Source organism: Rhinolophus sinicus, linkage group LG04 (genome assembly GCF_036562045.2).
Source record: "Rhinolophus sinicus isolate RSC01 linkage group LG04, ASM3656204v1, whole genome shotgun sequence".
Taxonomy (NCBI): domain Eukaryota; kingdom Metazoa; phylum Chordata; class Mammalia; order Chiroptera; family Rhinolophidae; genus Rhinolophus; species Rhinolophus sinicus.
Genome location: NC_133754.1, coordinates 189,218,435 through 189,230,797, shown reverse-complemented (window position 1 = coordinate 189,230,797; position 12,363 = coordinate 189,218,435). Strand labels below are relative to the sequence as shown.

Below are 12,363 nucleotides of genomic sequence, written 5' to 3'. Positions count from 1 at the left end.
CACAATGTGTGTGGAATGGAATGGTTTGTAGAATGCAGAAACCTGGAGGAGGTTTCCCTGAGCCACCCACCCTGGGGCCCCACAAGGCCAAAGCCCAGCACAGCTCTGTACAGGCAGATGATGCCCAGGCAAGAGTGGTCCTGGGTGGTGGCCTCTGGCTGCATGGCTGCTTCTGGGTGGCAGTGGCGGGTCGGCAAACGTGAAGACTTGCTGGCCTGAGCCTCAGGGCTCCTGCTACCCCAGCGCCAGGTCCTGTCCCAGGCAGAGAGCACGCCCAGGTGGCCTAAAGGGCCCTTCCTGTCAGGGACAGAGAGCCAGGCCCCTCCCTTCCTACCACTTAGTCCGGGGTCTCCTCAGGCTTTTTGCCCCGGGATCTCCTGACTCCTTCCTCCAGTCTTCCCCAATTTCCTCTTTTCCAGGGGCTGGTTTGTTCTTCCCGAGCCAACGTGTCCCAAACCAGTCCCAACAACCTCCCTGGAAGAACGCTCTTCCTTCCGGAGCCTTAAAACCATGGCTGACACCCCGGGGCGCAGCGGCCCCCACGCAGTTCCACGCACTCGACAGGCAGGAGGCGCCGAGGGCGGGCGGTGGCCCGGCCCGGCCCCCTGCGCCGCCCACTCACTTGGGCTGGTGGTTCCGCAGCTCCTTGGCGGGGTCCCTGGCCTCGGCCTCGCCGTCCTTCTGCGCGTCCTCGCGCGCGGGCGGCGCCCGGTGCCGTGCCCGGTGCCGCCGCGCGGGCTCCTCCCCGCTCTCCGCCTCCCTCGGGCCGGCCCGGGGCCCGCGGTGCCGCGCTCGCCGCTCGCCCTTGGCGCCGGGCGCTGTGCCCTCCTTGGCCAGGTCAGGCGCGTGCCGGTGGGCGCGGTGACGCCGGCCGCCCTCGGGCCCCGGGCCGCGGCCGCGCTCGCTCCGGGCCTCCTTGCTGCGGCTGCGGTGCGGCCGCGGCCGCTCCTCCCTGGTGGTGGGCTCTCCGGCTTCCGCCTTGGGGGCGTCCGCAGGGTCCTGCTCCACCGCGGGGGCCGGGGCCGGGGCCGGGGCCGGGGCCGGGGCCGGGGCCTTGTCCCTGTCGCGGTGCCGGTGGTGCCTGCGCGGCGCGTCCGCGCCCTCGGGCCGGGTCTTCCCCGCCGGCGGCCCCCGCGTGCCCTCCGGGCCGGGCTCCAGCACCAGCGGGCGGTCCAGGTGCGTCTTCATGTCGGGCCGCAGGTGGCGCGCAGTGGCATAGCGCAGCCGCTCCTCCGGGCCCAGCTCGCTGTACAGCGCCTCGCAGCTGGCGCGCAGGGTCTGCAGCCGCAGCTGGTTGGCTCGCTGCTCCCACACCGAGCGCGCCTTGGCCGAGTTGGTCTGCTTGCTGCGGGGAATGCAGGGAGACCGGGGGTGAGCACGGCCCCGCTCTGCCTCGCAGGGGAAACCGTGGACGGGCAAGCGATGGGGTGGCAGAGTGGGGCAGCGAGGATGGAGAGGGTGGGCAGAGGGGCCCTCGAGACCCCCACGGAGTCACTGCAGAAGGGGGAGACACCCAGGGCGACCGGCCTCACCCCATGGTCACAACCCTACAGACCATGAGATCTCTGCCCGAGGGGTGGGGGGCAAGGGGCTCAAGTCTGCTCTGCACCGGGTGTCAGAGCCTGAGGCTAAGGATGCAGGGTAATGGGAATGGCTGGCTGGTGCCTGCGATGGCAGACAGGCTTCCAGGGCAGGTGGGCCACTGGCAGGAAGGCCAAAATGGGAGGGGGAGGAGAGGGGGCAGTGTCCAAACCCGCAGGACCCAGGGAGACAGGAGTCTGGCGCCCACAACAGGAGAGCAGAGCTGCCCACAGAGGGGCTTCTCCGTCTCCATGTCCACCTCCACCTCCAGGAGGAAAGCCACTGGCCAGGACGACACGTGTTTGTGAAGGAACCCAGGACAGCAACCAGCACAGCCCAGGGAGTGGGGGCAGGGGCAGCTGGCCCTGGCCCTCTCAGGAATAAACGGGCCCAGGACTGCTCCATCCAGGGCACTGTTGCTTGGTTCAATGACCATGTGCTGCCAGGAGCCCAGCAGTCAGTTCTGGACTGGAGACACTACCTCCTGTGGCAGCCAGTGCCCGCCTCTCCCCCAGGGACACAGCCAGATCACTCCCCGGAGCCCTCTGGCACCAGGAGTGGCCTGTGGTCCAGGCCAGCCCTCACTGTACAGGCTACCAAAGGCTTTGACCACCATCCAACCTCACTCACATGGTCACGTGTGGGGCTCCACAGCCCAGAGTACACAGGAAGCCCTTGGCATTCTGGGCTCTTTGCTAAATAAGACCCCCAAAGTAGGTAACCCCCCTTACCCAAGCAAACCCCCCGAGGCCAGGGTCTCACCCTTTGTCCTCTGCAGGCTGCTGTGCCCGCCGTGTTGGCTAGCAGCATTAGCAGCATGAGAGCGACGGTGGCTGTGGCATCTGTGCCGTTCAACAGCTGCACTGTGCTCTGGGCTCCAGTGCCCACCTCATCCAACCCTCACAGCTCCCTCAGGACTCAGGTGCTGCTCCCATGCCCCCTTCTCAGGTGAGGACACTGAGCCTAGAGGACATCACTCACAGGGGGTCCCACAGCCAGTCACTGACGGAGCCAGGATCAGACGCATGCCCAAGGGCAAAAACCAAAGAAGTATCTAAGGAGCTGCAAGGCCTCGGCCAGACCCCAACCACACTGACGGCACAGCTCAGAGCCACAGCCTGAGGGGACCCAGGCCAGCCCAGGCACCAGCTCCAGGGCCCTGGGCCACTGGCACCACGGTGACCTGCAGAGAGAGGCAGCAGTCGGCCTGAATAATGTGATGGATGGTGAGTCCTGCCCTCTGCAGGTGAATGCGGGCCCGTGTGGGAGCCATTTCCAGCGCAGTGCCTCGCACGTGGGGGGGGGGGGGGAGGCAGCAGAAGAGCACAAGATCTGTTGCTCACCTGGGAGCCCTGATGGGGAGGCAGGACAATGTGTGGGGGCATCTGCTGACCCACACACACCTCCGGCTGCCACCCCAAGCCCTGACCTGCCTCCCAGACACATGGAAGCCATGCTGCCCCACTCCCAGGGTCACCTTGCAACAAACACACCTTTTTCTTTGCCTTCAACCTAGAGTCATAAGGGCCTGCCACCCCTAGCTAGCACCAAAACACAGCCCGACTGCCCTGTGCCAACCCTTGGAAAACGGATGACAGCCATGTGGGGCGTGCCCATGCCTCCCAGCTGGGCTTGCACTCGGAGCCGGTGGCTTGCTCAGACGCGGCCACAAGTCCTAGGGACTGTCTGTCTGTCTGTCAGAAGACAGGTAATAAAGACAATGGGACATGTGGTCCTGGCCCGTCAGGAGGAGATGGGCTCCTGAGGTCATGGCTGTGCCCTCAACCTCTGCAGCCCCTTCCCTCCCAGGAACCAGCTCAAGGCCACAGAGAGGTGGACAGTCTGCTGTATTGAGGGGTGCCGTGGGGCTGGCGGGCTCCCTTATACTCGCTGGGGAGCAAGCCCCACTGGTCTCTGCCTGGCCCTGCCCCCGCAAGGTCTCGCGGCCTCTCTGGGCCTGTCTGCATTGCTGCCGCCAGTTTGGCCGCTGGCCCCATCAGGTGTGCCTGAGTCTGTGCACCTGGCCTCTGTCCCTCGTGGGTATCTGAGTCAGCCTGCCCCAACGCTGGTCTCTTTTCTCCACCGAGTTCGCAAGCTACCAGCAACCCTCTGCTCCACAGGATTGCGAGGCGGTGACTGCTCAGGCCAAGTCCTCATTTACAAGGGCTGTCTAAGGTGTCACGTGCAGGAGCTGCTCCCAGGACGTCCTGCCTGGCGTGTGGGCACAGCACAACCCAGGCACTGTGATCTCTGTGCCATGACCTCTGTTGTGACCTCTGTGCCATGGCCTGTGTCATGACCGCTATGCCGTGACCTCTGTGTTGTGACCTCTGTGCCGCGGTCTTCATGCTGTGACTTCTGTGCTAGGTCCTCTGTGCTGTGTCCTCTGTGCCATGGCCTCTGTGCTGTGACCTCTGTGCTGTGACCTGCTATGTGGTCTCTGGGCTAAGAAATCTAGTCACCCGCAGCTGCTGACAAGGTGACACCAAGGACACCTACATCTGAACTTTCCTCCACCCTGTGGTCATTCCAGATCCAGCTTTCTTACCCCGTGAGGCAGTAGCCCTAGTGCTCGTGGTAGCACAGAGCCCAGCTCCCACCTCTACCAGGACGCAGAGGGCACGCAGCCACTCCTGGGACCTCCCACCTACAGGACCTGGCCTTGCCCTTGGGAGGGAGCCCTGGGGACAAGCCTCCCAGTCAGACTGGTGTCACCCCAGGAGGGCCACCCCAGGTTCCCCGGGCTCTGGCTGGTCTAGCGTAAGCCTCACAACTGGAAGCAGTTCTGCTCTTGCTAGAACAAAGACTTCCTAAGGATTACACACACATCTCCTCCCACGTAAGGAAGGGATGGGGCAGGGGCACCCCACGAACCTCCCCAGCAGGCCCCTAACAAACACTCATGGGAACTATCAGGAGACATCAGTGGCAGACGCCTCAGAGAAGCAGCTATGCCTGAGACACCAGTGATGGCACACAGACAGACCTCAGACAGGAGGAGAGACCAGGAGGGAGAGGAGGGGGGACCAAGCTCAGAGAGAGCGACGCCCATGAGCGAGATGTGGGGACGTCAGGAAGTGTGCCTGCTATCCCCCTTTCTCCAGGATGTAGGCTTGCCTGGAGCTGCCCCCAAAGCGAATGGTTGGGGTGGGAAAGCAGTCAGGAGTGGCGGGGAGGTGTGTGCGTGTGGTTATCATGAAGCCTCAGAGATCGTAGCAGAGCGACTCACGGTGAGTTTACGCTGGAGACAGACGAGCTGCGAGACACAGTACCTCGAGTGTGCTTTACAAAACTGCACATGCAAAAGACAAAACAGAACAAAGGTGAGAAAAGCAAAGCATTCTAAGAGACACTAGAACACGCGTGAGCCGCGTCAGCTCAGGATGCAGGCTGCAGTATGTGTCTGGGCAGGGGGCCAGGGATGCTTCCATCAGAATGGTCACCGGCCAAGACCTCGGAGGAAAAGAGAAGTTGAGAAAAAGAGAGCACCCAGCAGAAAAGTGAAGCTGCAGTGAGCACAGCAAGCCCCACGTGCCTGCAAGATGAGAAGCATTATCTTGGGGGCCTGTCTGCCACAGCAGGGAGCACACTGTCCCTGGAAGGGCAGTGGGTTCCAAGAGCTGGCACCACTTGTCCTGCAAGTCCACACAGCCGTCCCCTGCCCGCCATAGCACCCGCTCCGACAGCCGCAGATGGAGCAGAGATGGCTAATGCAGGGGGACTCACCTGCGGTGTCGCCTGGGCCCTGCTGCCTGAATACCGTGCTCTGCCCAGCCCACCACAGCCCCTCAGCTCCCCAGCTCTAAGCCAGGTGCTTCCAGCTCGCCATGACCCTTCCCAGGGCCACACGGACTGTGTCAGCACCCCATCTGCCCTTGGGTGTAATTCCAGCCATTTCCAAGTGACTTTCTGGAAGCCTTTCCAAAACCAATGGAGACAGAGCAAACCTCCTCTATAGTCCTTTCCCCTTAGGGCAGCACCCAGGGCAGGACCAGGTGGGTCCCGGCTCCACTTCTCAAGGCCAAGTCTGCGTCTGCCCACATCAGTGAGAAGCTCCAGGCAGCTCACCTGCCTGCAGGCCCTGGGTGCAAGCAGGTGTGTGACTGAGTGTGAGAGCTGTGAGTGTGTGAAGGTGTGAATGAATGGTATGTGACTGAAAGTGAGAGTGAAAGTGTGTCTGGGTGTGAACATGTGTCAGCATGTGTGAGTGTAAACGAGAGTGAACATGTCTCAGTGAGTGTGAATGCACACAAGTGTGAACACGACGTGTCAACATGTGTGGGGTGTGAACACAAGTGGTTGTAGCGTGTGAGTGTGGTTATATGGGTGTGAACATGGGTGTGAACTGTGGGGTGAACATGCTTCAATGTGTGAGTGTGCACACTCACCAGCATTCAGAAGTTGGGTGATGATGAGGGTGACACAGCACAGAGAACCTGGAAGACCATGCCAACCTTAGTATCCCTTCCCTCTCAGCAGCCCGAAGTGGCTGTCACCTGAGGCCAGAGACATAGCCCCAGCCGACCTCCAGTGACAGGTCACACAGCACCGTCTGTCAAGCCACGCAGAGTGTTGATGAGAGTCTGTCAAACACCGACTACACTGAAGGGCCCCTCAGCACCCACGGTGTCACAGAGAGCATCTCAGTCCGTCCTCCCGCTTCACAGACCACATGACACGCTGTCACCCCACCCCAACAACTTGCCACAGAAATAACTGCTGAGGAGATGCAGGCCCTGCCTGTCCAAGCCACATGACTGCCCTGGAGGACAGAAACGTGGGGGCAGGTGGGGAACGACAGACACCAGGAGCCTGAGCAAGGTCTCAGCTGGGCAGAGGGCGGTACAGCCGTGCACATGTCGGGGGCCTCCGATCCCATCAGACTGACTGACTGTGTGCCCAGGGCCTCCGATCCCATCAGACTGACTGACTGTGTGCCCAGGGCCTCCGATTCCATCACACTGACTATGTGTCCACCATGGGTGGGCTGAGGACACGCCAGAGGACCAAGGCCTACATGTGCTCCCAGTAGAGCCAATAGCATACACAGCTGGCCGGAGGCGGAAACACAGGGGCCAACGCCTGGACACATCCAGGCGGCTGTGACACGGGTGAGGCGACGGAGCTCAGGACCAGGTGAGGCAGAGCACCTGTGCATCCCCCGGGAGCCCCTTCCCAGTGGAGAAGAAGCACCACAGCAGCGATCCGGCAGCAGCGGGTGGCGCATGTACCCAGGCGCGGACGCCAGTGCAGCCTGTCCCTACACAGCAGCACTGCCCCAGGGAGCAGTGGCAGTGCATCCAGACCTCCCATTCTGGTGGCCTGAAGGGCTCTCCATGGCTGTGCTCAGGGCCCGTGCCCGCCTCTCCACGGTCTCAGCCCAGATGGCAGTGGACACCCCAGAAGCAGCCCTGGCTGGCAGCAGGGGGCCACTGGACAAGGCACTCACCTCCAGAAACAGTAGAGCGAGCACACGCTCAATCAACCCAAGGCCCACCCGCTGTCTCGTGGCTTTAGGGCTCAGGACAGGGGCTGTAGAGGGAGTCTGCGGGGACATAGTGGCCGCGTAACTGAATTGGCCAGACAGCAAAGGGCTGGCAATGAAGCTTCCGCTCCAGCAGCTGAGTGACTGCTGCTGTGTCCTGCTCAGCTCTCAGGGGCCTGCGACGTCCTCTAGCTCATTTTCCACCAAAGACCAGCAATCCGTGCCTGGCTTAGAGACAGGCCCCCTGCAAACACCTTTGCAGAAAACAGGCCACCACCCTGGTGTCCGCCAAGCAAGAATGGGCTACTGTGATGTACACTCACGTGCATGTGTGCACACATACTCACGTGTACACTCTCATGTACACACTCACATCTGCACACACTAACACTCATAGTGTATACACGTATACACGTGCACTCACGTGTACATGCTCTCGTGCACACGATACATGCACTCCCATGTGTGCACTCACAAGTGCACACATTCATGCACACGTGCACATACCTGCATGCACACTCACACGAGGGTGTGCAACTCATTCACACATGTGCACACAACTCAGTTATGGCACAACTTACCCGTGTGCTTGCACACTCATACATGTGCACACTCACAGCCAGGCACATGCTCTCTCACACTCACAACAGACTCGTCCACGTGCCAGCGTACACACTCAGCAGCACAGATGCACGTGTCACCACAGATGTGCCTGCAGCTGTCCTGGTGCACTGACCACAGTGCTCACAGAAAGGGTGGCTGGCCAGCTCCAGATCTGGGGCCCCAGATCAGTGCGGGACATGGGCTATGTGGGGTAGGCAAGGAGCCGAAGACGGAGCCAGCAGCTCCAGACTCTGCACAGGAGCCTTGGGCCTGCCTCCACCTTTTCCCATCAAGACGTCAGAGACATTTCTGCAAACTGAGTCTCCTGGGCAGCTGAAAAACCACCTAGAATCTTCCGGCTCATAAATGCCTTTCTGAAAAGGTGTGCATGAAATAGTCATATTGACTCATGGAGTTTGCCCCAGGATGAGCCCTGCGGCCCCCCAAGACTGTCAGGAACAGACAGATCCCTACAGCATGGCCCGTCCCACACAGCACGCGAAGGCTGCACGCTGCCACGTCTCACTCCTACTCAAACTGGGGGAGCTGTGGGAATGCTCCCTGATAAACCCTAGACACAAAGGCTCCTGCAGGAGATGGGAGCCGTCCCCAGTCATCACAGCTCCTGAGCAGGGCTGTGTCCCAACAAGCTCCACCCACAGCACGAGGCCCTCTGACAGGCCTCCGGAAGGCATTCCCTGCTGAGGGCCCCCCCACCCCACCCCCCGCAGTCCACTCCCCAGAGCCTTACGCAGTGATGGAGACGTTGGCGGCGGATATGGGGCTGACTTCTGCCACTTCCTTGGCCTTCTGCAGAGCAAGCTTCTGATTGGCTGCTTCTTCCATCTCCTCCTCGTCCTGTTTGAACAACAGAAACAGGTGGCGACGCTGCAGAGTGCTGCATCCACTTCCTGGGCACTGCGTCCTTCCTGCTGTCTGAACCGGAGTGGCCAGGCAGTGGCTCCTGCATCAGGGTGACCCGCTCCAGCACGGAGCACCGGCTCCACACATGCTCTCTGGCAGCCTTCAGGGATCCTGTTTTCCATGCCTGCTGCCCAAGGTGGAGGCCCCCAAGTTTCCTGCCTCAGCTCCCATTATGCTCAGAGCTGATTGCATATCCATGCTCACATCCTGAGCCCAGGGCAGAGCTCCAGCCCCAGGGACTCAGCCGCTGCCTGGACAGCTCTGCGTGTTTGTTCCACAGCATTTGAGACTCACTCTGTCAAACTGCAAACCCACTCCTCCTTCAGTCCCACCTGGCCTCTGCCCCCAGGGCATTTGCCACACTCTACCGAGGTCAGCCTCTGCCCCAGAGCTGTGAGACGGCAGGCAGCAGGGCTCTGCACCAAGCCTGGGTCCTGGCCAGCACTGCCCACAGCACTGCCACCAGGAGTGTGCCTAGCAGAGCCACCTCGCACCCTCTGGGCTTTTCTACCCGGACCCACTGTCCCAGCTATGACTGGGACAAGTCTTTCCTTGTCGCACCCACAGCTAGACAGCTATTTGTGGTGCCTGGTCCTGTATCCCCTCAACACCGAGTCCCCGGGCAGCACCCCCATGGCCATCGGCTGCTGGGCCAGCCCTGCCTCCATGGGAACAGTGGACATCTGCACAGAAACCCTCTGGGCCTGACCCCACGTCACTGGGCAAAACCACATGTCTGCTCCTGGCATCTAGATAAACGGCTTCAGGCCGAGTTCACGGGGCCCCCAGCTCCGTGTCACCCTGCTAGACTGCTTATTCCCCCAGTCACCAATCCCAGGTCCACCGGGCTCCCCGGGCCCTGGCACCCCCAACAGGTCCCACAACAGCCTTGAATCTGCTCTTAGGGTCACAATAATGGCAAAAACTAGGTCCACTGTTAGCTGCCTGCAGACTTGCCTTCAGATCTTCAAGCTCTGGCCCTACAGGAGATTCACCCTGATTCCTCCATCTCGGTTTACGGCTCCCGGGGAGTGGGGGGGAGGAGGGCATCCCCAGTCAACCAAAGGGCATTCTACCAACAAACTCAACCTGAATTTGTTTCCACTTTGAAAAGTAAATGACTTTATCGGTGCAAACATAAAGGAAGCAGAGTTGAGTCCTGGCCTTTGGAGCTTGGCCAGCCTGACACGGACAGGCCTCTACCAGCCCCAGCTCCCAAAGGGGCCATTGCCTAGTGTCTGTGCATGGAGACGGGGCTCCCAGGACATCGGTTCCTTGGCATGCTTTTACACATGGCCGAACTTGCAGGGCGCGGGCCCACTCCGACCCAGGACAGCTGGTGCCAGACCACCAGCGCTGCTGGGCACCCCTAGTTCACATGGCTCCAGAAACACTGACCCCAAGAAGTGCTCATAAATGCAGGGGTCCCCCAGCCCAGGCAGCCCAGCCAGGGCCTCAGCCATCCTCCAGCTTCTGCTGGCTCGGCCCCTCCTGACGGCAGCAATGGGCAGGCCAGGGGGACTCCCAAGTCCTCACAAGCCAGCGGCCAGAGCAAGGGGGGAGGCTAGACCCACAGGCACCCCCAGGGCCCAAGCCTGGGTGCGGGGAGAGGGTTCAGCAGGAGCCATGGGAGGTGCAGGGGCCACACCTGCATCTCAGCTGTCCAGAGACCTCCTGAGCCTGCCCTCCTGGGGAAGGCCCGAGTCAAGCTCGGCCCCGGGATGGGGACGTGCAGGACTGGAGAGAACCCAACTGAGTTAGAACGCACAGGGGGCATCTTTCAGGCACTGGCTCGAGCATGCACGCATGACAGACGGGCACACGGTGTTTTCACCAGGCCTGCGCCCTCGCCAGCCAGCCTGACTTGGCAGCAGCGTACTGCGCACAGGGTGTGGGCTTGTAGAGCAGCAGCCCGAGGCTGAGTCAGCGGGCAGCCCAGCGGCACTGTCCAGGCTGTGTGGGGAAGGTGACCAGGCGGGGCGGCTTCATTGGGAAGGAACTGCGGGGGGGAGGTTGTATAATCACACCCCCCACCAGGCACATCAGATGGCGTCCACCGGGGCCATCTAATATTAATAGGGACGACGCTATCCTGCTGTGGGCAGAGAAGGTGGCACCAGCTGCTCCTCCAGGAACCAGCTAGTCCCAGGGTCTGAGGACAGCACTGCCCAGTGACCACCGGAGCGCAACCATCCACACCTGAGACTAACCCCAGGGACGAACACAGGTGCCCACCTCAGCCCTTCAGTCTTCAGAGCTGGGTGCTCCCCACGGCCCAGCTCACGTGTCCCTCACGCACAGACACACCAGGCTCAGGAGGCATCACGGGACCCTTCACTCGAGGCCAGTACCGCCTGCGTCCCCCCTGCCCAGGGTTCTGTCCGGGCTGCACCTCCTGTCTGTCAGCCATGCTGCTCCCCACACACACCCCCTTCTGCTTTTCTGCCATTCTCCCCAAGTCTTGGAGTGTCCAGAGGCCGCCCTCGTGGCCACCGGCCTTTCTGGCACTTCTCTGGGCTGCCTCTCAGCGCCATTCCTGACACCAGACTGACAGCCTAATTTCTGCCTGTCCACCACGTTAAGGAGACCACGCTGGACACATGGGTCACACGGATTCGTGACTCACGACCTTGCCCTCCTCATGGCTCTCTGGCCTCACCCCACCCCTTCCTGCACCTGGTCTGCCGGTGTCACGACCCACATACCTTGGTCAGCTCCTGGGCGTTGGCGAGGTTGTCCACGGCAATGGCCAGGAAGACGTTGAGCAGCGTGTCTGGGCGGCTCCAGCTAAGGAAAGGAGCCTCTGTCCCCACACCTTCCCGCATGGTCACGCCTCGGCTTCCCCCAGGGGAAACAGGGCTCCTAGCTCCCCAGATCCCCAGCCTCCTTTCCTTGGCGCCCACAGCCTTCAGACCCCTGGCCCCACTGACCTGTTGCCAGCAGAGGCGGCCTACCCACCAGGGCCCTGTGTGCCCCTGGCCTCTGCCCAAGCTTCCTTCATGCAGTCTCGTGTCACCCAGTCCCCAGTGCCCACTCGGAACCTCCTGCCACCCAGGCCTGAGCTCAGAGGTTGTGTTGGATCAGTCTGCCCTTGCCTCCCTGGAGAGCCCATGAACTACCTGCTCTGTCCCTGCTCCCGGATTTCTAGCCAGGGACAAGCCTATGGACAGCCTCCTACTGTCACTGGCTGCGCGCGGGGCTCTATCACCTTTGGGCCCGTAAAACCTGGCCAGCAGAGGCCAGGTAAGACAGGGAACAACGTGCAAACCCAGCCAGGCCAGCACTGCGTGGGCTCCAGGCCTGGGCTGGGCTCACGGCGTTTCCTCCCCTTGGCCCAGGTGATCTCCTTCTGGACAGTGGAAGCCTGGCGATGCTGATGGCGACAGCACCTTGAGCCCATCCCACTGAGCGCCCCAGGACCCAGGACAAAGCCTCACACAACACCCTTTCACAAGTGAGGAAAAGAAGGCCACAAAGGGCCACTTGCCCAGAGTTCTGGAGCCACAAGGGCCTGATGTCCTTGAGTCTCTGCAGGATCAGGCCCTCACGTACCGCTGACCTGACTCACTTTGATTTCCTGTCGCTGCACCTGCCTCTTCCCACAAGCTCGTGTCTGTACTGAGCAGCCAGCAGCATCTGCCCTGTGCCCTCTCCAGCTGTGCCCGCCTGGGCACTGCTCAGCCTGCAGAGCAGGCCTCGGGCGCTCCGTGGGTGTCCTGCTAAGGCACCTTATCCCTGGGCACTGCTGACATGGGCAACCCTTCATCATG

The 12,363-nt window shown here is 61.6% G+C and overlaps 1 protein-coding gene across 8 annotated transcripts in view; it reads right to left on the bottom strand.

The window, feature by feature from the left end:
- CACNA1B (calcium voltage-gated channel subunit alpha1 B) overlaps positions 1-12,363 on the bottom strand; it is a 168,170-nt gene that overhangs the window by 80,984 nt on the left and 74,823 nt on the right. For 5 of the 8 annotated variants that reach the window (XM_074331476.1, XM_074331471.1, XM_074331474.1 and 2 more), the window contains exons 17-19: positions 11,299-11,366; positions 8,421-8,527; positions 623-1,345 (exon numbers count right to left, since the gene is read on the bottom strand). In XM_074331476.1, the coding sequence (XP_074187577.1) occupies positions 623-1,345; positions 8,421-8,527; positions 11,299-11,366 (898 nt within the window). Of the gene's footprint in view, positions 1-622; positions 1,346-4,810; positions 4,874-8,420; positions 8,528-11,298; positions 11,367-12,363 lie in introns of all 8 variants that reach the window. The other 3 variants (XM_074331468.1, XM_074331473.1, XM_074331470.1) reach the window with 1 other exon arrangement.